Here is a 25281-nt window from a genome sequence, read left to right on the forward strand (position 1 = left end):
TAAACTATTTTCCTGTTTGACGTTTAATATTGAGATTAATCAGGTGCTTTTATTCTCGTAAGCACGGACCGGAAGTCGTTCCTAGTTAGCTTGATGCGCAACAGCAGCAGTAATGGCTGAGGTATGTTACAGGTTTTTATTTGATCTTAAAAAGAAAAGACGGAGGTAACGACTAGGGTGTACATAGTCTGATAGGTTTACGATGAATTGTTGATGTTGTCGTGGTTGAACGAGTTGTTAAATGTCACAGTTCCTAGCGGCGTTGATGAATCACCGATGTAAGCTAGCTTGTTATTAGCTAGCGTTAGCCGATATCGTAGTGTTAGATTTTATGTTTATTTTATGTCCTACGCGGTCAAAGTTACATCGAGGGTAATAGCCACCGAACTCGAGTAGTATAAAAATAAATAAAATAAAACTAAATGATTTTATAACTGTAAGCTTGATAGTGTTCGCCCATGTTTGTTTATTTTGGGCCGTCGTTGGATACATTTAGTGTGAGTCTACTAATTCCTTGGCTTTACAATAGATCCTGCTCTAACGATAGTTCAGCAAGACACTCTTCACCAAAGGCAGCCACATAAAGTTTGGCTGTTTTGTCTAGACCCACAGCTTACAGGACCTCCAGCAGCCAGCTGTGTCCTCCAAGGTGTTTATCCAGAGAGACTACAGCTCAGGAACCATATGCAAGTTCCAGACCAAGTTCCCCTCTGAACTCGAGCCAAGGGTATGTGTGCGCAGTATTTACACGCATGTTATATAAGAGCTTTTTCATTCCCCACGGATATAAACTGTTGGTGTGGTTTCCAGCTCGATAAGCAGCAGTTTGAGGAGACCATCCAGACTCTAAACAACCTGTACGCAGAGGCAGAGAAACTCGGTGGGAAGTCCTATTTGGAGGGCTGCCTGGCTTGTCTTACTGCCTACACCATCTTCCTCTGTATGGAGACACACTATGAAAAGGTAAAACTGCTTCATTGATGTATTATGTTCTCGCGTCAGTTGTTATTTTTGCACCTTGTTAAGTGGACAGATCAACACGCCACGTCTGCTTTCTGTCTTTTGGCGTCCAGGTGTTAAAGAAGATCGCCAAATACATTAAGGACCAGAATGAGAAGATATACGCTCCCAGGGGCTTGCTGCTGACCGACCCCATAGAGAGAGGCCTCAGAGTTGTATCCTTTGACGTGGCTCATGCCTGAATAAAAGCAGACGTATGAGAAGTCCTTTACGCGTTTTTTGTATTTTCCTCAACTTGCTTTCTTCCAGGTCGAAATCACCATTTTTGAAGACAGAAGTATTGGCTCTGGAAGATAAAAGAATCTCGCGGTATGTTGTCGTTCAGGTGCACTTTTAATAAAGAGTCGGCTTTAGTTAGAAAAAGTTTGGAGTTGCAATATGATGATCAGTCTTGTAATTAAGGAAATCACAATTTTCAGGATGTTATTTTGTCCAAAAAATGTATAACATGACCACTATTAATGTCATAATTTCACCGCTGTAAAACACCTGGCAAGATTTAAAATAAGCCGTAACATCTCTGAAAACTGAAAGAGTAGCTCGCAGAATAGACCACAGTCCTATAGTTATAAGTAAACCTGAAAGAGACAAGGATTAGGAGCAATTTTTAGAAATGAATTTCCGTGTGTCTTGCTCAGTTTTTTCATAAATCTTATAATCCACTATTATAAGTCCAAATCATGAACACCAAAAGTTTGATTAATGTCTGACTTTTAACCCTTTATATTCTAGTGTTTGTGATGGTGTCACAAAATTAAGAAAACAAAACAAAACAAAAAAAACAACAGAAAATTTTAAATATTTTCAATAATCTAAATGCAGAGCGTATTTTTCTTGGGGTGATTATTAGAGCCTTGGACATGTCAATAATTAGGAGCAGTAGGAATAAATATTTGTATTTTTTATCTCAGAATCTACCTACTACTACCACCGCACAATGACCCCATGTGATTTAGTTAGTACGTATAAATAAGTTCAATGAAAAATTAAATCCGCAAGTTCTCCTTATTTTTTATTCTAACAGAATTATTTTTTTTTCTCTTACTTTGCTGTGTAGGTTGAGGACTCTGGCCAGATATACTTCATCTGTCTGACAGCACATATTCAGACAACTACTTCTTTTTCCTCCGTCTTCTTCTTCTTCTTCTTCTTCTTCTTCATCTTCATGATGTATATAATTTTAATCTGACTATTTTTTTCTGTTATTTATAAGTACTCTGCTGTTTGCCTATCCTTATATGTACGCAAATTAGGGGTGTAATCATACACGTATTCGTCCCAAATTGTTCGGTACACGACATTCGGTTCGGTATGAACTTTCCAGGCTTCAATACGTAGCATCAAGCCAATGTGATGATTATGTTATGTTGATTATTATCCACTTAACGTTTTTGGCACCTATAGATTTCCATCACCTATCGTACGCTAGCAAGGTTAGACTTGAGAGATGGACAGACACTTTGTCAATTTTGTTAAATTGCTTTGATAAAATTAAGTGTGTGTGAACTCAAACTTCACAGTGAGTTTTAATCAGCCTTTCTCTGCAGACATTTTGTTATAGTAGGGAAAGTACGGGTAATATTGATGGCTTAGGTGCATTAAGTGGCCAAGTAAGCCATGACGGTCTATCACAAAGCCATCTTTAATACAGTTCAGTGCAGTTTAACCAGTTTAACTAGTGCCTTCACTAGTGTAAGAAGTCAAAATGTTTGCAGTAGAAAAACATTTATGTCCAATGACACTCATCCAGCCAATCGTTTTATTCTTCAGCGTCCTCATTGTTGACAAAAAGTAAGAACGGCAGCATTGTTTTGTGGACTTTTTAAAGTAGCACTGCTAGCTTTAATGGTTAATTTAGCCCAAAATATGTTGGATTAGTGGACATTTTTATATATGTGTTTTATACCTCAGAGTGAACAGCTCGGACTCTTTTCTTATTAACCGAATGCAGCATTTGAGTGCCTTAACCAGTGAGAATGACGGCAAATTCGAAACGTTGGATATTACATGTATAAAATCAAAACATATCCTTTGTTTGTTGTTGATGTTTTCTCTGCCATACTGTAAGCGAACCGAACCATGACTCCAACACCAAGATTCATACCAAACCATGAATTTTGTGTACCGTCACACCCCTCATGTAAATGTGTTTTCATGTCTTTTTATACACAACTTGATCTGGACCAGTCTTCGTAAATTGTGCCATTGTTTTGTTTGTTTGTTTTTTTTGTTTGTTTTTTATTAACCATGTTAATCACAAGTGATTTGAAATGTGTATTGTTTTGCAGACGATGTCTAAGAATGTGTAGTCGCCAAGAACAGACTTAATACAGGTTGGTCCTTATTACAATATAAGGCTAGTTTTCTACTCTGACTCTTCGGGCACATGGCTAGTTCTCCACAGTATTAGCAAGATGTTGTGAACTGGAAATGTTAATAAACCCATGACTAAAAAACGTCCCTAAAGGTTAGGCTATGCAGAAAATGCTGCCTTCTCTTTCAACGTCACAGAAATTGTAAACGTTCCTCAGATAATTGTTTAAATGGTGTTTGATACAGCTGGTCCTCTTTTCTTACATTTATTGTTGTGATTTATGTAAATAAATGTTCGTTTCCTGAAATCTATTATTATCACTGTATTGTCATTTATACTTGGTTGCAGTTTAGTGGTTAGAGGATTGGTCCTGTAAACCAGGGGTTTACAGATGTGAGTGTTAATCATCATCATCATCATCATCATACCGTCTGTACTCTCCAGTCAACACAAACCCTAGTCTGAGTAAAACCCCAGCTCCTCATCAGTCCTTCAGAGCTCAAGAAGTTCTTTCAAGAAACCCAACAAGCCCAGTTGCCCTCATTGCATCTTTGTTTTTTTTTTTTTTGTTTTTTTGTATAATCCTTATATGTGTACACACTTACACATTGAATTTCAATATGTATTCAGGTCAAGAATAATACAGATTTCATTGTTGCAAACTATTACTTCCTACTATGTATTTATGCGTGATGTCATCGACTAGTTGACATCGACTTTCACCATATAGTCGACTTTAAAAAAAATCGAAGCACCTAAATGTTCTAATTAAAATTACCAGAAGTTTATGCTTCTGCGTTAAATCTAGAAATCCACAGAAACAACATACTGTGGTGATGCAGATCCACTTAGTAGTAGCGTGTTTCCACTTCACTTTTCCGTCTGCATCTCCATCTCTGTGATTATCAGATTGATGTTTTGGATCAATAAAGAATCGGTAAGGTTAAGTGTACAGGTTTGGAGATGCAGGAATTTGTATGAAGTGTTTGGAGAAATTTGAAAATCAATTGTCATTGTTTAAAGTGAAGCAGGAAGTAGAAACAAAAAATAACCAACTGTCAAAAACGACACAACGCCGGCTAGTGTTTGGATGGTATTGTTACAGAATGAGTCAGACTGACGAAACCTAAGTATAAATGTTTCACAACAGCGTAGCTCCCGCAGTACCATGAACGCGCCTTTACTCTCTCAGCCATGTTTGTGACTTTTATTTCGAAGAAATCAAACCGGATGTGGTATTGCTTCTGAAACATCTGTTTCCGGGAGCTAAATGCTGCTAGCCGGCCCCTGAAATACTCACCCTGTGAGGCTTTGATAGCAAGTCACCTGTCATTCTTCGGCCACAGCATCTCAAGTCAAAATCGTGCACTCCAGTCTTGAAGGTAAGACCAGTACGAAGTTACGGAAGAAGTTAGGTAATGTTTGTCACACTGAAAGTTAGCGTTACCACACGCGGCAAAAGTAAGCTAGCTTTGTTGTTAATGCATGTTTTAGGACATTAGCAGCTGCTCTTCTGCTCTAATTGACATGAACTAATAAGAAGATAATGATACTTTATTTAACCTGTCGAACCACGGTGGCCAGCTAACACGAACGGCCATCGTTTATCTGCATTTAGCTTAGTAGACTATAAATGACTTTAGTGTTAGAATAAGTTAGTTTGACAAGTTAACTTCTCCATGCTGTCACCAGGAGTCGTCCTCCTCCTCCTCCTGTGTCCACCCTGGCGTTTCCCTGTTACGATGGCATTTACCTCCCAAGGCAAGAAAATGAATTCGTGCACCTTGTTCTGGAAGAGCTGGAAATATATCAACAGAAGAAGAGCCACCGCAAGAGGTAACGCCCCGACAAAACAAGAAAATACACAATGCCTGTAAAAAGTTGAGAGTTTGTAGCACAAGTCATCTGAAATCTGTTTAATTTCACATCCGTATACAGCTGTAGTGCCTTATAAATGACCAAGAAACTAAGTAGTCTCACATTTAAGCTAAAGGGAGAAGATCTAAAGACAAACATTAGATTTTTATATGAAAATAAAGCATGAATAACAGTTATGTCTGTGCTTGATAGTTTATTATTGTGTCCTATGTCTTATATAATGTCTGTGTAATCTATACAGACAGGTCTACTAACTACACATTACCAGGTTAAATGGTTAAATTAAACATGTATAACTAGACATCTCTATACATCTCATATTGTAAACTGCTGTCACAAGTCCAGGTCTCAGAATCAGAATACTTTATTAATCCTTACAGGAAATAGTTTTGTTGCTGTCGCTCCCATAAAGTTACAGTTCCAAGGTGACGGAGTCAAATACAAATGGGATGAAGTAATATAAGAAAAAAAAGAATAATAAAAAAAAAAGATGTTAGATGCCTAAAAATCAATATTGCACAAGTGATCACACTTTAACAGAGGTCAGCGGTTACGATAAATAAGAAAATACCTTTGATACGCTTGAGTAAATACAAAATTTTGGGTTAACTAACTTCCAGTACTCTAGCCTGTATGATGAAGTGAACTGCAAACACACAAAGGACTCATCTTAATTTCCACATTTAAGTTTTCATACTTTTATATTATCTGTGATGAAGTACTTTATATGTGCGTAGCAGCGTGCGTCTTATAACCGTTTACTTTGTTGCTGCAAAAGACACCGTGTTCTGATCGCGTCTGTTCAATTAAATAAAGTCATCTACACTTAAATTGTAGCCACGGTGCCAGATTTGAATGTTTTTACACAGCCAATAAAAGCTTTTATATCTGTTGCCTTGCTCTCTGCGTCCAGTGTGCTCCTGTTCCCGCCTCTACCGAGCAGACTGCGATACCTGATTCACAAGACCATAGAAGACCTGCCAGAGCTCACCACCTTCTCCGTGGGGGAGAGCTGGTGCCGTAGAGTGGTGGTCTGCCATTCGGAGCTCAGGTACCGAACACATTCGTTTGTCTCTTTGTGTCTGATCTTTGTATCTATCAGGTGTTATGACAGAGTTGGTATCAGAAATCTAGACAGCTTTTTTCACATAGCGACTTGGAAATAGTTGTTCGTTTGTTGTTCTATAGGGGTGAGGTAGAGGAAGACAGCGACCTGGAAGGCAACAACAGCGTGTGTGAAGAGCCTTCGAGTACTAAGGTGGAGGTAGAAAGCAACGCCAAGTCTAAACCTTCAGTCCCACCGCGGAGCCGCACACCTAAGAGGCCGGACAAGCCCCTCTACATGCCCCGAGCTGCTCGGCAGAGGCTGTCTTTACAGGCAGACCAAGAGCCACCAAGTTCAGTCTGCTGTAGCGGCAGCTCCGTGAACAGCTCCTGTCCTGAAACTACAGAAGACGCATCCAGACGGGGATCGGAGGGCAATGTTCTCGACCCCTCCTCAGACAGTTCAACGCTGTGTCCTCTGGAAGAGAAACAGAACTTGGAGCTGAGGCTGCAGGAAGATGAGGCTCTTGTCTTGGAGCAGACTCAGTGCAGCTTCGCTAACATGACCGTGGAGGAGGACGAGAAAGAACGAGAAGACGCTGGTGACGTGCCGCTAAGCCCGCAGACAGAAGACGCAGACACGGAGGATGAAACTGAAGAGGTAAACTACGACAGAGTTTTGACCTTGTGATTGTTTTTACTGTATTTCTTAATGTTTCTCCTGATGTTTATTAATATACTGGTAGGGCCATTTGTTTATATGAAGATACACTCAATATGCTTTTTAAGGGCAGACTTTCAAGATATTCCTTCATTATTTCTTTATCAGTTCGGCAGGTCAAAGTGTGGGATTGTGTGGCATTTTTATTTTTGGAAACTGTTGTTTTGTAGCCACAACATGTACACAAAGAGAACTGAAAGAAATCACACACTGGTGAGCTAAGCTAGGCAACAGAAAAAGGGCCGAGTGTCCTCCTGAATCATCTCAGTCCCCCCTCCCCCCTTCATGTTTTTTTTTTTTTAAAGTCTTCATACCATTTAGTCAAATCCATGAAGTAAATATATCAGCATCCACGTGTACTGTAAAAAGAAGACGTCATGAGAGCAAATGCACCACGAGGTGTTTAAGTTTCATAGAGTAGAAAGAGCTTATTTGACCTTTGCAAAACACATCTAAAAAATAGCTCTGGAACTACATTCTTTAGATTACGACTCAGATCACTTATGAAGAAGAATTAGAACAGCTCAGGGTCTGAAGCATTCAGCACTGGGTCGCTAGTGTTTACGGAAGATGTTAGAAGCCAGATTAAGAGCAACATGTTTGGATGGTGCCTTATATGTTTTGGTAAACAGCTAAAACAATAAATCTGTGCAGAATATACAGAGCTATCTTATCACTGTTATTATCTCCTCCCTGTTCATCTAATGTTAATGTATACTTTATTTCTTTTTCCAGATCAAGGCACATCTAAAAGAGGCAGTAACTTTTTCCATCGAGCACGTCCACAATGACTTCTCCATCTACGAGAACCTGTCTGTGAACTCGGACGACTTCGGCCACGTGATCGAAATCTATGACTTCCCAGCGTTGTTTAAGACCGACGACCTCCTCGACGCGTTCGCGGAGTACAGGTGTGGAGCCGATCATTGAATTCGTATGCGTTTCCCACAATACCACCGATAACTGAACCTTAAGAGACACTGAATTTGACTCAGTCGTACACGTGCGCGATAAAGTGTCCTCTGAGTGCATTTTAGCGGAGGTCAGTAAATTTGGTGTTTGTGTGTCTCAGTGATGGTGGAATGAAGATCAAGTGGGTGGACAACACACACGCATTAGGAGTTTTCTCCAGCGAGGCTGCAGGTAAGGATCTTTGACCGTACGGTGAACGTGGGGATAAATGGTGATAATTGACTAATGCGTCGTGTCGCGTGCAGCCCTCCAGGCTCTCTCCATCTGCCACCCACTGCTGAAGGTGCGGGCTCTGGCTGAAGGCAGCAAAAAAGCCAGAGGCAAAGCCATGAGAAGAGCAGGTACTGGAACCTAGTTGTAGTTGAGACATCCTCACCCTCAGGATTATTATGATTTCATCAACATGACTGTGTCTTAATGCTCGTGATGTGGATCACATGGTTGTTTCTGTTGCTTGTTGCAGAGTTTATCCAGCCAGTGAAGGAACGTCCCAGGACAGACAGCGCTGTCGCCAGGAGGATGGTGACCAGAGCCTTGGGCATACCGGGCCGAGGCCGAGGGCAGCGATATTAAAGGGAATTGCTAACTGGCATAAAGCACAGGTGAGCAGATTAACAACAAACAAGAGTTTATTTAACCTAAAAATCAGCCTTTAAGGTGTAATTCTCCTGTTGAATTAAATGTGTTTGGGTGTTATTGTGAATAGTCGAAAAGAAACGTCACTGCTTTCACCATTTTTATTTAAAAATGTAATGCTTTTCCACATTCATTCATGCATACAGGCAGCAACTAACAAGTACCCTTATAAAAATGAAGGATCCCTGACTCGTTGCGTTCAGAAATAAATTTACAAACCGATAAAGAGGCATTTTCACATACATGTGTGGTTGATACAGTACTTCCACAATGTTGTCATGGTCCCTGACTGTAATAATTTAACAAATGAAGACACAGAGAAAGGAGCCGAGCAGATCATGAAAATGAAAATGTGTGTCTACCGTCGCAAGCCTGAAGAGAATATAAATAAATAAAACTATTTATAAAATGAGCTCAAGTAAAAACGCACTTTTCCCACAACGTTTAAATTCTCAATTCGGTTTCGGTCTATGCTCTTTTACACACTGTCACAAACACTGCAGGAAACCAAAGCCAAGCCACCTGTTGACATCTAGTACATTCAGTGCTTGGGGCATCCGACGAAAAATATAAAAATAAATCCTACTTTCATTCACTAATAATGCAGATGTGGTTACATGTCACCATTATTATTATTTTTTTCTTTTTAAATCCATTTTTTTGTCTTCTCGGGTGTGTTTTTGCATAGAATGCGACATGCGGCTCTGCTGTTATAATAATGCCTTTAACTCTCCGACACATTGCGATTCATTCATCTGCATTTCAATTCATCTGTTTGAGGAATAACAAGTTGTAGCACCAAATTTTGCTGGAGACTATTTTCCATCCACTCAAAGCTCAGCATAAGGTTCACGGTCGTGACGAATAATCTTTGGTTTGAGGAATCCCGAAAAAAAAACCTCGGCTTTCAAGGCAATTTCGGGACAGTTCAATAAATATTTGTCTGCAATCCTTATGGCATCTCCTCTGATAAGCAGGTCAAAAATCTACACTGTACCGACACTTACACAATTACGGTTAATGGATAAGCAAGCAGTTCATTTTCCTATCGAGTCATCTGTTGTCCCAGCTGAGCCCTGAGCCCAACATCATCCAGCAATAATTCAAGGAAGCTAAGCCATACAGCTCCCTCTAGTGGTTGTCCAATATTAGTATAGGCTTCCATCTGTTTATCCGCCTTGGGGTCTATCTGTGTGAGAGCTGATTGGTGAGCAGTCCGGGAAACATTTCCTCTGTTTCTGAACTCCGCATGCCACCTGTAGGGACAGACACAAGACGTAATGCAAATGAAACGTTGATGCTTCTGATAAAACAAATTAACATTTAGTCAGTACCACAGATTTCTAAAGAAAGGTCTGTTTCCAGTATGCGATTAAGATCATGCCGCAGTTCAAACTAAACCAAAAACAAATGTTGTCAAAGGTTGAAACTCAGTGTTTGAAAATCTAATCAAAGGGTTTTTGCAAGACGGAAAATACGACCTGAAAACAGCTGTGCTTATGTGTGTGTTTAAAAAAGAAAAAAGAAAAGAAAAGGAAAAAAAAATGTTGACGCTTAGTTTTGGATGAGAAACTTTATTTTGAAAGGTCCAGCAGATGTCTGTCACCAGTCTATGTAAGACCATACTATAATCCAAAACTGTAAAAACAAAGGCTGTGAAAGGTTGAAACTCAAAGCTTGAAAGCTTAAATCTAATAAAAAGCCTTTGCAAGTCTGAAAAAAAGATGTGCGAACAGCTTTGCATGTGCACATGTTACTGATCGTGACACCATTTTTATTTATTTGGTACAAGTTGAAGGATGTATATTTGCACTTACATCGCATTCTTCTTTCAGGGCTAATGCTACAACACCCATGTTGTGTTCTCTTGCAGCAGTTTTTAATATTCTCAATGGTCTTTCAAAAACATTTTTTTTTTCATGGCATGATTTTAATCTCATACCTGCCCCCTGAAGAGTCGAGCTTTGGTCAGAGCTGTCACAGAAGTATTTTATGTCTGAGTTTGGATCCGCTTCATGTTGTTTCAGTGGAAGAAGGCCACTAATAATTAATTGTTCCCCAGTATTAATGAAATATGAAACGGTTCAGATAAATGTACAAAATGAGAGAAACACCTGTTATTTCCTTTCTAACTCAATGTTAACTCCCTCCACAGGTTAATTCTCAGGATATGGGACAAGACGTCGTACAGTGTGTTGCATGTAGATAATATAATGAACTTTGTTGAAGTTGGACACTAAATATCGTTTTCAAAAGCCAGTGTTTAAAGTGAGTGACACTGTTAGAAAGAGACCATATAAAATGAATGTTATACTAGACTCAGATGTTTTGTTTTTTTTTTTTTTTACTGCTTTGTTCATTTTAAAACTGTTTCCTGAAACAAATTTATTTACAGTGGTTATAGAAAGTGTATAACTCCTGTTAAAACAGCATTTTTGTTGTGCAGTGTCACTGAATCTTCAACCTACTCAAAGCCAATGAGAATCAAAGTGACATTTGAACCAAACTTAATGAACATTATTCGAATTATCCTGAGATTCAACAGTGACTCACTCTTTTTGGGTACGAGTTTATCGGTTTGAGACATCTTGATGTGGGATTATTTCCCCTAATCTTCTTTGCAAAATGCTCCAGACTGGTCAGATTGTGATTTCCCCCCGGCACGGATACCTTTAAGCTACTGTGCTGTTTTTAGCTCGAAACGTACTTTTACAATTATGGGCAAAACGTTGAGCGTTGGTCTCATCAGATCAGAAGTTAGATTTGGACGGACAGACTTTTTGGGAGACTGGATATGTTTTTAGTTAATTTTAGCCTTTTTCTGTTGTGTGTCAGAGAAGGTTTGCTTTTTACCACAGACGGATAAAGAACAGAGAAGACAGTTGTTGGGAACAACCAGTTCTTGGCAGAAAGAGATGCAGCATCCTTTCATGTGAAGGAATGTCCCCTTTGTCTTTGTTGTGCCATATTTACTCCACTTGTTAAAGTCTGTCTTCACTTGGTCCCATGCTAATGCCTCGGACATCTATGGTTTCCCTCTGAGGGGTGTGTGGCCCTTTGCTTTTGTATTCGTCATATCTTTTATCACGAGACATATCAGGTGTGTCATTTACCCAGATATAACAGGGTGTCCTCGTATAAACAGTTAGTCTTTTATTTTTATATATGTTGTATTTTTTTCCAATTAAATGCGCCAGAGTTCACAGATCGTTAGTCAATTACGCTGTTTAACAGGAGTGTGTCGGCTTTTCATACCCACTCTGTTTAACATATGTAAATATCATTCTGTTTATATTATAGACTAATTAAAACATAACTGTCCATCACTCCACTAGATAGAAATGTTTTTCTGGAAGTCTTTGCAAACTTGTAATGTGAGAGCATTTCTACCCGTTACTGTTCAGTTATTTTAATGCCGTTTTTTTTTTTTTTTTAATGTGTATAATAACGTTCTAAATTGTAAAAGATTGTTGTTTTGTATTAAAAAAAAAAAAAAATTTTTGATGTGCTGAGTTTTTAAGTTCCTGATGAGAGAGATGTATGTTTCTCTGTAACTCATTAGATAGACTTTGTTAATTTGCAGATTCTCATAATTTATATTACACTAGTTTCAGAGTTGCGTCATTTTAGGTGAACGTATTGAGCTTTGAAATCAAATCTTATTGCAAAAACCAGACATCTGCATCACATCGTAAAGAAAGTGTAAAGAAATATACCCAATTTTAGAGCACAGGAACATGAAACAATAAGTTATTATTGAATGTTTGGATGCAGATCTGTTGTGATAAAAGTAATTCTGTACAACGCTTTGCTCCACTGAACTATTCACAGCTGTGGTGCTTTCTGTTTTTATCCCTAAAGCAAGGGAGTTTTTGATCTTAATGAAGTAAAGTCTCACCTGTATGACAGTTGTATGTCCACATGCGCTGTCCATCGTACCGCGATTGACACTTCATGATGTTGTTGGAATAATCTGATTCTGCGACCTCGTAGTTTGGATTTATCACAATCTGAAAGAGGACAAAGCAATGTTGGTTACACGTAGGTAAGTATTTCCATTTGAAACCTTTATACATAATTTTTTTTTTTAATTAAGTACTAATACTACTAATAATACTACTAATACTAATAATACTACAGGTGCACTGGTTGTATTTGATTAAATGGATGGTAGGTTCAACTGAGTTTAGCCGTTAATTCAGCGCCCATCAGAAACCTTCTGTGTCCTTCAACACCCGTGTTCGCTCACGTTAAGTGTGAATAAGAGCATACTCGGGGTGAACGCCAAACGCAAGCACGTGCAGAGACGTGGAAACAGTTGACATGTGTTTGGTCTATAAGACGCCAGACGCTGGCTGGAGATGTGACGGATCTTTCCAGTGGCAGATGTGCCGTATCAACTATGGCTAGACTGGTGGACCACATGTTTTACCTGGAGGATGTAGTCGCCGGGCTTCACGTCTGTGATGTCAATCCACTGGCAGTCAATGTCATGTCTGTAGGTGTCCCAGCAGCCGACTGAGATGCCCTGGGCCCCGAAGTTCGCACATTCGTACTTCTTCTGGATGCCTGAAATCAGAGTGGTGGTTTTTAGATTGTGTATGAAGTGATTCAGTGGTTGGACATAATAGAGCTTCTTCTCATCGTGATCAGATGTTTTATGTTAACTCAGACTAGGCTCCAAAGCCAAAGTAGCTTCATATAATGAAAACAGAAGGTAGGAAGTGTCTGTACTTACCCTCGTCACAATGGGTGTCCTCCAGACAGAAGCTGGCTTTGTGTCCCTCTGCCACTTTAGTGCCGTTCAGGCTCAGCAGGTCATAGTGGGTAAAAACTTCCATGCTGTGGTAATGCCTGGGTTAAACAAAGACAAATAAAGTGTTTACCCACCACATATACAGTACAGATCACACAGCTTCCACACACTAGCTGTCACTAACAGTACATAAGCTGTGGGTCCTGGTGATGTCTCACCTGTGACACTCGTGCCAGACCCAGGAGTGATGTGCAGCCCGCGGCCTGAAGTCCGACTGACCGTTGTTCTGGATCTGGGAGGAGAAGCGGAGGAGGCGGCGATAGGAGTTGGGGTCCGCTTTGTCGGCACTGCTGGACAGACAGCGCTCCTCGTGGGCGCACTGCAGGGCGTACATGGGCCTGTCCTCCAGGTAGGTGGTCTGCTCCACAGCCTGAGCACTCAGGACCAGGTCTGGGGCCGCTGGGAGGGGGAGAATAACAAAAGGGATGTTTAGAATTTAGCCATCAATCATTTTATTTTATTATTTACACTCGTGCTTTTCCATCTGTGAGATGTCTAAACAATATGTAGAAGGCATGTTGCGACATTTATATCATAGAAAACGTGTTTGTAGCGCTACTCTTCCACTGTGCAAGATTAATTCATCCGTTTTCTGCAGTTTCTTACTCTGAGTGCAAGAGACCCCAGCAGAAAAGCGTCCGCCTCCTCTGGGACAGAGGACGTGTTTGCCGTGATGCAGACACTGATCCAGACTCAGCTCAGTCCCTGAGCATCTCACCCCACTCATCACCACGGCCTCAGCTGACGAGTCTCCCTGCCAGTACCACGTTTCCTGGTAATAAAAAAAAAAAACAAGAACAGAACACAGGAATGAAACAGTTGTACGATCAAGAGTAAGATGCAAACATATCACTCTCATTTCTGTGTGTAAAAAGCTAAAAAACTGTGAGAACATCAGGCCTGGGTCATCTTCTTCTTCATTTATTAAGAAATGTTGTTCGTTTATATGTCTATATTGTAGTGTAATTAATAAAGAACCAACCTTAGGTAAAGTTAGAGACTTCCACTAGACAGAAGCAGGCTTGCTGTTTCTTGCTGTGTTTTTGTGTTAAGCTAGGCTAACAAGCTGCAGGTGGTGGCTTTATGTTTATAATGGAGAAATGAAACTGTCTTATCCAATTCCAGACAAAAGGGCTAATGAGAGGACATTCCAAAACCAACTAATCATTCTCCTTTAATTCCCATTTTTCAGCCTAGTTACACAAGCTCATCCATTTATGCCCCACTAAGCTGCAACCAAACAGATTAACATTATGCCCCTCAAACTTTTTCATAAGCAAGATCTGTGCGGGATCTGGGTCTCTAACAGAAACATTTTCCTGCTGCCCTTAATTTGCAGACATGTCATGCCAAACGTCCCGCAAGCCAGATCTAATCAAAGGGTCTATCACACACACGCAACAAGGAGCGCTCTGTTGTCCTCACGGTCCTGACTCAGCCTTATTACAGCATTCTGCAGACCACAGGGAAACCTTCTGTGAAGGACACTCATACTTTCCGTCATTTTTTTTTTCTAGGAAGTGGGGGGATTCATGAGAAAGAAAATGAGCTAAGGGATATGGATGTGGGAGGACTCGCTGGTGGGCTGAGGAGAAGGCCAGACGTACAGCGGTATCGTTTTAAACTCGGTGTCATTTGTTCCATCTGGTGGTGGGCTGTGCATGGAGAAATATTTAAAAGCAGAGTCTCTAGAGACAGAGGTCCTGCTCCATGATAACTAAACCTAAACATTTATTACTCCTAACACAAGAACTCTTATCTATAATGACTCACTGTATGCAGCGACTAAGAGACATATGGTCGTGACGCCTTAAACTGATTGTTTGTTTTGGCACAAAAGGCTCAAATTAGTAAGATAAATAGCCTGCACCAGATCCAAGTTCCATTCATAAACCCCCCCCCCCAGCTGTTATCAACACACCTCCCCATGATTCACACGCATACTTTCCAGACCTATATCATCTCACACCGCAAATGCTTTAAAATAGAAAACATCCAAAAAAACACAAAGGGGGGTCTTTAACTTAACACGCCCCTCGCTGCATGATGTAAAGGAAGCTCCGAGGTCTCCTTTAAAAGGCAAGAGGAAAACGTAAGCAGGTCCGGACTGTGATGTCGCTCGTCATGCCATGAGGTTTTACTAGTGGAGGGTCCAGTAAACTTCAAACACTTTCTCATCTCTCCTGCTGAGGAGCTCAAATTCATTTGTGTCATGGGTCGACCGTACAACCACCGACCTGCTTTCTGTGCTGACTTTGTGTCTTTGATGTTTCCAAGGAAGTGACTTCTTTATTTTGCCTGCAGGGATCGATGAAGCTCAAGTTCGTTTAAGTGAGAGTTAAGGGCATCCATTGACGCATAAAGACGCATGGAAGTGGGTATGGAGGTGACGCAACCTACATATTATCGTCTGCTCCTCCAATCTGAATCTAATAGGCCTGGTAAAGTAGCATTATAATGTGAAGAAAAGGAAAGCTGACAAAGCAGATAGATCCGGTAATGCTCCGTGGAAACTACAGATAGTGCAAATTTCTGATGGTTAAGGGAAAATCCTTTTAACCCGGCAGCGTTAAAGGACTTAAAATACACCGTCGATCTGAAGCGACATTGGAGGCGGATAAAAATAAATAGGCATCAGGAGGAACACAGTTTTATTCCGTCAATTTAGAGAACACATGACGATAATATAATAACAGACGACAATAACTCTCAACCGAGACTGTGACCTGATTTGTCCTTTTTACAGATTCTTTTGCACAGTAATCTGCTTTTTTGCACTGCCTATCTTGCACCAATTAAAAATCAATGTCCACATTCACTGATCTGATATACTGACTTTCTTGTATTCTTGTATATTTTGTACATTCTTTGAAGTTTGATGTTGTCTTTTATTGTTTTTTGTACATATTTCATACCTAATCCTGCGCTACTGTCACCAGATAATTTGCCATACGTGGGGTAAATAAATGTTGTCTTATGTCTTGTAACAAATTAAATAAATAAAACTAGTTTCAGTCATGCATGGGTGAACAAGATAAAAAAGTAAACACAAATCTGTGAAAGTGCCGTTCATTCAGTCAGCGCATACCATACAAATACAAGTCTGTACAAATTAAGGAGTTTTACTGACATTCTTCTCTTGTCCGCGTGACTGACTTTTTAAACCCCAACACAATCAATCATTTGAAATGTGTGGCACTATTTTTGGATCCAGTCGCCAGCTCATAAAGAGTTCCCTCAAATAACCCTGTTCACTCCAACAAAGAATTCCTCTATATTGAAACCAATAAAGCTTGTTTTTTCGCTACGCTTAAAATACACATGTAAGATTGTTCTGTCAATCTCCAGCAACAGCAAAAAAACAACAAAACACTGACTGACACTCGTGATGTGTTGTAGAAGTGCAACCAGTGTGTCTGCAGAGTTCAGTGTGTATTTCACACAGTGTTACTCTGAATGAAAGGAACGCTGGGGTTTTCACCAATGTTAAATTATACGTTTTCTTTTAAAAAATGCATTAGCTATAATAACAGAATAAATAATACCCCCTTGCATTGCCCTTCTTATGTCAGAGCACCACGTACACAACAAGTAATTTCCCTTTAGTCTGTGCACCAAAGATAAGCTCGTATTAAAAATGATTTGGTGTGAAGTGGGCCTGGAGGGAAGCATTTATTTCAGAAGTCTTACCTGGAAAGCGTGGCTGGCAAAGCCCAAGCCCAGTTGCCTGCACACCACCATGGCCTCCATGGTCCCCCAGCTCTCACTGCAGACCGAGCCCCACACCAGAGAGCCGTTCCTCTCTGTCAGGACCTCCACGCGGCCCTCGTAGGGGTTACGGCCTCCACTCAAGCGAAGCTGAAGACAGAGGCTGATATTAGTCTCCTCATCATCAGTGCTACACAAATACATTTAGTTCTAAACGGTAGAAGGCATCACTCACTCTGTTTTTGAAGCCCATGGCGGGAACGTTACACCTGACTGCTGCGTCTTCCTCATGGCTGCAGCCCACAGCGTCACGGTTAAAGTAACACTCGGTCAGAGACTTTTCAAACCCAGAGCACTCAACCTCGTTCATGTGCACCGGCCCAATACCTGCAGGGACACATAAAAAATGTATTCTGTTGAATTCGTGACTAAACTTGCAGCTGGAATACTAATGTCATCTACCAACGGAAAACAACCAGAAGAACTGTCCTCCCATTTCTGTTACTGGCAATATGTAGTTTCGACGCTCAGGTTACACAATGATTTTCAGAAACAAGAGCTTGTGCCGCCCACTACTACTACAGACTAGAACAGCAGTAGCCTTCCCTGCCCTGAGTGTGTTGATGGGACAACAAGTCCGTCCAAAAACACATTTCTCTAGAATTATACTGCAGAGGAAATCAGCAGTTAGCTGTGTCAAATGGAAATGAGACACTTGGGGCAAATCTCTGTTAGTGCAGCGGAGTTTCCACAAAAACATACGTGAGCACTAACTCCATGCTGGGTTTCTTCCCATGTGACTGAGCAGGAATGTTACAAGTGATGTAAACTAGTGACAGACAGGGAGCCAGAGGAAAAACATCAGTTCACAACCGCAGAAACTCAGTGGTGCTGTTAGTAAACCGACAGATGACTATTACAGATGAGATCAATAAAGTCTGAAATGTACCAAATGACATTAAATTAAATTTCTATGGGTCAAACAAAACTTTTTACATCGGTTGGCATTCCTTAACAGTTAAGGAAGTCCCATCCAAAAATGTTTTTATTCATGAATCTAACTGCCTATAATAAGGTGAGAATATAATCTCCCATACGAGTAAAATTACTTTATGAAAAACAAACACAATCAGCTATGTCAAGAGCGTGCGGGGCACCATTTTTTGGATCCAGTGGTCAACTCGTAAAGAAATCCCTCAAGTAACCCCGTTCACTCTCCAAGAAAGAATTCCTCTTTTGTAACCCTTGAAGGCTGTTTTCTCCGCTGGAACATTTTGTACAATCTTCTCTTCAGCTCCGAGGATAAGGTAGAGCAGTAGACAACCGTTCCTGTGAGCGTATGACTCTCATAACGTTGTGGAATATTACGTTTCACAGAATCAGGGTTTTGGTCGACGCTGAAAACGTTAATGTGCGACTCCATACATCCCCTAATACCTTCATGTGCTGAGTTAAGGTCTAGACTGACTGAAGTGAGACAAAAACAGGTGGCGGGTTCAGAAGAAGCCAAAGATAAGGTGGAGGTGGAGGTGGAGGTCTCTGGTTTCAGTCTGCACCTTTCATTTTCACAGCTGGGCAGGAGTTCTACTTGAAGTTTGGCTTTGACTTTTTGTTGAGTGTCAGTGCTTTAAGTGTGGAATGTCATCTTGGCATTTCTGTAGCCTTTAAATACTAAATCAACACTGACTCCACTGAACTGAGTAATAAATCATTCTTTAATAAAACCGGACTTATCGCCAGCAATATGTTAAAGCACGCGGTTTTTGAGTTACAGTAAGTAAATTGCAGTACATTGCGCTACTGACAAAATTCAAAGCGTGGCTGAACACCGGGAAGTAGTATAGAGAGGGTATGCACGTGACGTCACCGCAAGCGAAGTTTCCATGGTTACGGCCACTGCAAAAATTGACAGTTGAACATGGAGATTAGCCGCATTAGTTTGAATCACGGGCTTTAACAGCGTCTAAATTGTAAAAATTAATTTTAAATAAAAATGCGAAGAGCTGTTGTGCGACCGACTGAACCAACGGATTTGAAAAGCAGTCTGAGATACAGTTTTACAGGATATCCCCAACTGCCAAAGAAAAGTAAATGGATCCTTGTATTAGAAGAAGCAACTGGAATCCATACACATAAACCTGGTGTTGTGGTTCACATTTAGTGCCAGTTAATAGTAATTTTTGCTGTATTTTTTTGATGAAGTCATACGTTAAGTTACTTCTTAAGTTGGAGGGCTGTCAGATAAGTTTGTCGACGTTGTTGCCTTGGCGTATTTGTGGCCGGCAGTATTTCCAACAATAAATGACAATAAAACAATGAACTGAATATTTGCGATCACTCCTCGTCGTCCTTTTAACGTCCGGTCGGACGCTACAGTATTGTTTGGCTAACGTTACTTCTCAGTAAAGCTCTTAGCGTTAGCATCTTTTAATTAGCTACATTTATCATTACTGAAATAATGACCTAAAACTAACTTAAACTCACTGAAACTGAAGCTAATCCACGTTTCCAAATCCATGCTAGTTCGCATGGATCATTGTCGAGTCCAATTGTCCTTAATTTGATCTGATATTCCACATTTTCCCTGGTCTCGCTGTATTTACTGATACATTCACTGTGTTTTGAAACTCCGGGGGGCGTGGCCACAGGCGGAAGTGACGTCAATGCATACCTTCTATATACTTATATTCTATTCTATTTAATGTGTGACACACTTAATGCTCCGTGTAGCTGTACTGCCAAATCCAGCAGCGCTATGTAAGTGGTACCTTGTCCCAGTTTGGCTCCAGACAGGGCCTCTTTGGCGCTGCCGAACCCCAGCTCTCGACACACCACGGTGGCAGCCCGGATGTTCCAGTTGTCGTCACAGACCGTTCCCCACTCTCCGTTCTTCAGCACCTCCACTCGCCCCTCCCCTATCATCGCGCCGCCCTTCAGACGCACCAGTGGTTGCTACGGAAACAGCACGCCGAAAAATTAAAAATGAGTGGAAATGATTGAAAGAATTAAAATATACATGGAATCACATTGGATAACAAAAAGAGAGGTTGTCTTCTTCCACAAGCTAGTTATACAATATTCTTCATCTGCACTCAACATTAATGTACCTCATTAAACTAGAGATAAAACAATGAAGCCAATTAAAGTTGCGTATAACTATGAGACACCTGTGAACAAAACACTAGCAGTTAAGTTCAAAATGAATGCCATTATTATTAGTCTTGTGCTGCAAAGAAAAGAAAAACTGTTTGGAGTTCATCTCTTTAAATGTTTCCAGGTGCTTGACATGATTAGTAAGCAGGAAATGTTGTAATGCTCTGCTGGCTTCATGTCAAGAACTCAATATAGGATAGTATATTATGTAACTAAAACACACATAAACACTATGCTCACATGGAAATGTTTGTCCTATGTATCAGAATCAGAATTACTTTCATGTAGGCAATAAGCAATGTAAGCAATAAGAATATGTAACATGAATAACAATACATGCATCAATGTAAAAAATGTAAAATATATGTCTATATCTATACTGTATCTAATGGAAAAGAAATATGTACAAGTATTTGACAAGAAAGTGATGTCATGTAATTATGTAGCAACATATCGTATTTGAGAAGCAAAGAGAGTTTGGATTGTGTGGCTATATCTCTATCTATCTATCTGTTCCTACTGTTCAGACTATAATGTGTCATTTTGTGTTTAAACGATCTTGAGTGTTAACAATCTGACCAACCTCCATCCTGTAGGCCTTCCTGAACCCGATGCTGACGCTAGGAGCGAAGGCACGTCCGGGCACACAGCTGACCACCACAGGCATGCCCTTCCCACAGGTGGCGTTGCCCTTCCGCTCTACCTCTTTCCCGAGTTTACAATCAGAAAGGTCGGCCTCGTTGCCTGTGCAGTTGACAGCAAAACCCCAGTAGTTCTTCTTACGGCGCGTGGCCAACAGCCTGAGAATAAAAAAAAAAAAAAGCAAAATATAACCCATTACAAATGCTATTGTATAGTGTTTCTGTTTATTTGCATGCACATGTTTCCTTTCAACTACCCACCAGCATCTGTTTAAGCCAACAGCTGCACACTTGGAACATGCTTCAGAAAAGACCATCCATTAGAGTCAGTATTTATTCAGTCGCTTATGTCATCGCTGCACAGTCATGTCGTTACGTAGACTGTTATGAAAAGTGTTATATACATGGTGCGCTCCGGTGCTGCTTGAGAGGCTTCCACGTGAGCACTCATCATCAATCACTGACAGAGTTGTGAAAACAGTCTGACAGCAGCAATGTGGGATCCGAGGGACGTTCCATATGTGGTCTCAAAAAAAAACATATTTTTATACCAAACTTCAACTGCATGAATAAAAAATAAAAATCCAAAAATGAACAGAACAGTTTGAAACGTGACGAAGAGCGCACGTTGACTAACTTTACTTTTCTTTCTCACGCTTTAATAAAACATTTAGGTAGTAGTTTTGTGGGGGATTTTAACAATGGGAGTATTGTTGTGAAAATACTTTAACATTCCCATGACCCCAACTTGAATAGAAGTCATCTGCTAAGGGTCAACGAGAAACCCAACAACGGTGGACCCTGAAGAAGGTCCTAGCATTGGAAGCAACAGAGCATGTAATGAAACCAGCAGGAGCTTCATTTATGGCCTTTTACTTGTCGTACCTTATTATTCAGATCCTTTAAACTCAAAGCACCAAATTGGAGCCTAGTAATAATTTGTAGTGTGTGAAATTAAAACCGGTGTCACTTTTAAATTGAGCGATTGTAATTTAGTCAGTTGTGAATAGACCTGTGTTTTGTTGTTTCAGACTGGACGGGATTTTCACCTCTTCAAGATAGCGATGAAGTCAGACCACACAGCCGTCGCATGTTTTAAAACCCACACCAGCTTTGTGATCTTAAGTGACAAACAAAGTTAACTACTGGTTTGATGTTCCCTATATTGCATCCATATGTAAGATCGGAACTGCCAAAGCTTTAATCACAGTCATCTATGCTTCAGTCCCGACAGATCATAGATATCCCTGCCAAAACGCGAGGAACATTAAAGTGAAGATCCAGGTGTAGAGATGGCCACATTAGACTCTAAGGGTATATTTGCACAGTAAAGACATCTATTTTGGTGTCTGTCAGGCTTGGATTTCACTGTTATATACGGCCGTTCTCTAAGGCTTTAGGAGATTGTAGACTGCAGCCAACACTACTGGCTGTGAGGGAGTTTTGCTCATGTGATTTTTTTTTTCCTCATGCATCTGGTTCTGAGCTTCAGTTCCCATGTAAGCAGATAAACATTTAAGACACAAAGTGTTCTCCAAAACAGACAAACAGCTGCCTTCTGTCGTCTTAAACTGGGTATTGCCTATGACACTGTTGAAACTCATTAGCAATTAGATACAGCCAGAAGAGCCACTGTTTCAGTCCACGTCTTTCATCTGCTTAAAAGTCCTCAGACAGTCTCTGGCCTCTGGCCAAGAATCTGCACACTCGAGTGTGTTTAATCTCAACATGGAAAATGGATGAAGGGGTGAGGGATGACCGCAGTAAACACACTCGGTTAGGTAATGCTTCGTAACACCAGTTGGTCTGAACATGCCTAAGTAGACTAACACTAAGAAAACTGTTTAAAAACACGTTGCCTCCCGAGAGAGGCAACAGTTTTAACATAAAATCTATTTGTATCTTAAAAGAACATGTGGTGCACCTCAAATTATGTTTTTCATTATATACATAGCACTGTTATATTCCCATAACCTAGGGTGTGTTTAACTTGACTAAATTTTAGATGCGCCCCAGACATTTTATACAGTACAAGTGGCCTTGTGTAAACCCTGCTGCCGTCCTTTGGCACCATTACTCACTTGTAGGGTCGGGTGTTGAAGCGTTTCTCCCCGGGGAAACCGTACATGCCGCAGATGACCCTGCTGTTCATCTCCGTCCACTCCTCGTTACAGATCTGTCTCCACTTGCCCCCGTCTTTCACCTCCAGGAAGCCCTCGGTGATGGGAATCCTTTTCCTGTGAGAGTACGTGGCCCTGATCCTCACGTCCTCCACTTGCACCGTCAAACCCTGACAAACAGAGAGGGCAGAGGACGTTTTTTACCGCTGTGCTCCAGATAACAGATGAACTGCAGCATGCTTTGGCAGAATTTACACAGAATTTCATTCAGCAGCATCAGACAAAACATTTGTAGACAGAATAAAATATCTCTACAACCACTGGATGAATTGCCAAGAATCCTGGTCTTCGTAGTAATTTTTGGTGACCCCCCCCCAGACTTTACTTCAAGCTTACATTTGTGTCGAATTTGTAGACATTTGCTACGCAGCTTGCCAGCCCTGCTCAGAATAAACTTACACAAATCTTTTGGCATCGTTTAGAGAGCAATAACATGCATTGTACACATATGGAGTCACTTCCCTTCCTAAATCACCTTCCTGTGAATCCTGCTGCGCTACATAAAATCCGCCTGAAGTTTCTATAAACTGTCCTGACACTCTGCCTTATAAACAGTTACATAACAAGTGAACTTAATCTCCGATGAATAATCAGCTGTCGGAAAGACCCACAATGTTATTTACAAGATGTAGCGAACTTGACTTGTATATACTGAGTTCACGTGTTCTGCTCCACTTGATAAATTGTAAATACAACGTGGCCTATGAGTCATGATGGAAGACTGTCTTTTGTGTGAATGCAGGAAGTTCTGCATGGCAGCGAACGACTTGCACGTGGGCTTAAAAATGCAAGTCGCTGAAAAATCAGATGTTCAGATTTCATCAAACTTGCTAGGTACTCCAGAGAGGCCTCTGCAGGTCAGTCTGTAATTTTTTGTGGGTTTTAAGAGTCTGTAGGGAGTTTGTGAGCAACATTCGCCACTGCAGCGTTCTGCCAAAAACATTTTCAACATTTTGTTCCTCCAGAAAAAAGGGTTTTAGACATGATAAATATATCTACGTCACTATTGCACTGTTTTAAAAAAAAAATATGAAGAAAGAGGCTGAAATAGGCCAAAACCACACGGCTTTTTCTCTCGTTGAAGAAATCTCAGAGAAATGTGACTACCGTCTTGGGTTTCAGAAATTATTGAAAACAGGAGGGAATGATAGAATCAGTTTAAAAGTGGGACTGAATTCATACATTTAACATGAGCTAAAGAGAGAAGACGCAGGGAACTAAGTGACTTTGGGTGGTCCACCGTCTGCCATAAAGGGCAGTAAAGCCAGCTGGTCAAAGCGCGGGTCACCAACACGTACAATTAGCATCACGTGTGCTGATGACCTCTTAATCAGGAAGGAATGGTAGCCTTTGACCTCAGGGCTTTATGAGAAACCAGCTACCTAATAACTCCCCCATTGTTCAGTTCCCTTCATGAGACGAATGCTACTGGCTTGTTCCTCCCTTGATGTGAGGTTAAAATGCCAATAAGAGTCCAAAGCTGCTCTGGTATGCAAATGCTGATCTCAGTAATTTCATCACAGCCAGTTTCTTCCACACTGAAAAAAAAAAAAAAATCCACAGTAAGGCACGTCTCCCAGAATATTAAATGTTTGCCCACAGGGTGGTTTCCTGAGATGGCGTCAGCCCGAGGGAATGTTCAAAGCTTCAGGGTCTCTTTGCATTCAAGACGGCAGTGCAGGAGGGGGCTGTTAACTAAGACTGTTTTGACAGTGACCCCGGTCTTCCTCCTGACCACAGCGGTTAGAGCGGGTAAAAACCACTCTTTCATGAAGAGATTCCTGCCGGCCATAGCATGACAGAGTGTTTTCCGTTGGTCCCTGGCAGGATGGGAACGTGATCGGAGAACTAGTTCTTAATTTAAAACCTTGGTGTTATGATTGACTCTGCTTCAAAGTAAAAATAAAACAATAATGATACATGTCTACAGTATGATATATGATATAATGGGTAAATATCATCCATTATATCATATGTCCCGATATAAACCTAAAAACACGTGAATACTAAAAAAAAAAAGCATAGAAGACGAATGTACGGTACACCTGATACAACATGAAAAATAAAGACTAAAATATCCAGCTGGGTCAAGGTGAGAACCAAATGAGGCACTGAGCTGGGCCTAACCGCTGTTGGATTTGGCACAGAGGGAAGGAAACCAGCCATGTGAATGTGTGAGACTGAAGAGAAGCGGATAG

At 40.7% G+C, this 25281-nt stretch overlaps 3 protein-coding genes across 3 annotated transcripts in view; 2 read left to right on the forward strand and 1 right to left on the reverse strand.

Annotated features, from left to right (window-relative positions):
- Nucleotides 1-3645, forward strand: LOC125006697 (golgin subfamily A member 7-like). The gene is made up of 6 exons (XM_047582977.1): nucleotides 1-121; nucleotides 605-727; nucleotides 811-963; nucleotides 1074-1175; nucleotides 1270-1329; nucleotides 2078-3645. The coding sequence occupies exons 1-5, from the start codon at nucleotides 113-115 to the stop codon at nucleotides 1315-1317; spliced, it is 435 nt and encodes a 144-aa protein (XP_047438933.1). The 5' UTR covers nucleotides 1-112; the 3' UTR covers nucleotides 1318-1329; nucleotides 2078-3645.
- r3hcc1 (R3H domain and coiled-coil containing 1) lies at nucleotides 2756-12354 on the forward strand. The gene is made up of 9 exons (XM_047582304.1): nucleotides 2756-2811; nucleotides 5027-5170; nucleotides 6126-6263; nucleotides 6401-6917; nucleotides 7713-7888; nucleotides 8050-8120; nucleotides 8195-8290; nucleotides 8413-8551; nucleotides 10741-12354. The coding sequence occupies exons 1-8, from the start codon at nucleotides 2756-2758 to the stop codon at nucleotides 8520-8522; spliced, it is 1308 nt and encodes a 435-aa protein (XP_047438260.1). The 3' UTR covers nucleotides 8523-8551; nucleotides 10741-12354.
- The window catches only part of loxl2a (lysyl oxidase-like 2a), a 25892-nt gene continuing 9283 nt past the window's right edge, over nucleotides 8673-25281 (reverse strand). The window contains exons 4-14 of the mRNA XM_047583359.1: nucleotides 22985-23193; nucleotides 20846-21062; nucleotides 19878-20061; nucleotides 17345-17496; nucleotides 17092-17259; nucleotides 14008-14173; nucleotides 13560-13800; nucleotides 13324-13439; nucleotides 13018-13154; nucleotides 12484-12595; nucleotides 8673-9841 (exon numbers count right to left, since the gene is read on the reverse strand). Coding sequence (XP_047439315.1) covers nucleotides 9771-9841; nucleotides 12484-12595; nucleotides 13018-13154; nucleotides 13324-13439; nucleotides 13560-13800; nucleotides 14008-14173; nucleotides 17092-17259; nucleotides 17345-17496; nucleotides 19878-20061; nucleotides 20846-21062; nucleotides 22985-23193 — 1773 coding nt within the window. The 3' untranslated portion in view covers nucleotides 8673-9770. The remainder of the gene's footprint in view (nucleotides 9842-12483; nucleotides 12596-13017; nucleotides 13155-13323; nucleotides 13440-13559; nucleotides 13801-14007; nucleotides 14174-17091; nucleotides 17260-17344; nucleotides 17497-19877; nucleotides 20062-20845; nucleotides 21063-22984; nucleotides 23194-25281) is intronic.

This window comes from Mugil cephalus, chromosome 4 (assembly GCF_022458985.1).
Source record: "Mugil cephalus isolate CIBA_MC_2020 chromosome 4, CIBA_Mcephalus_1.1, whole genome shotgun sequence".
In the NCBI taxonomy this organism is placed as follows: Eukaryota; Metazoa; Chordata; class Actinopteri; order Mugiliformes; family Mugilidae; genus Mugil; species Mugil cephalus.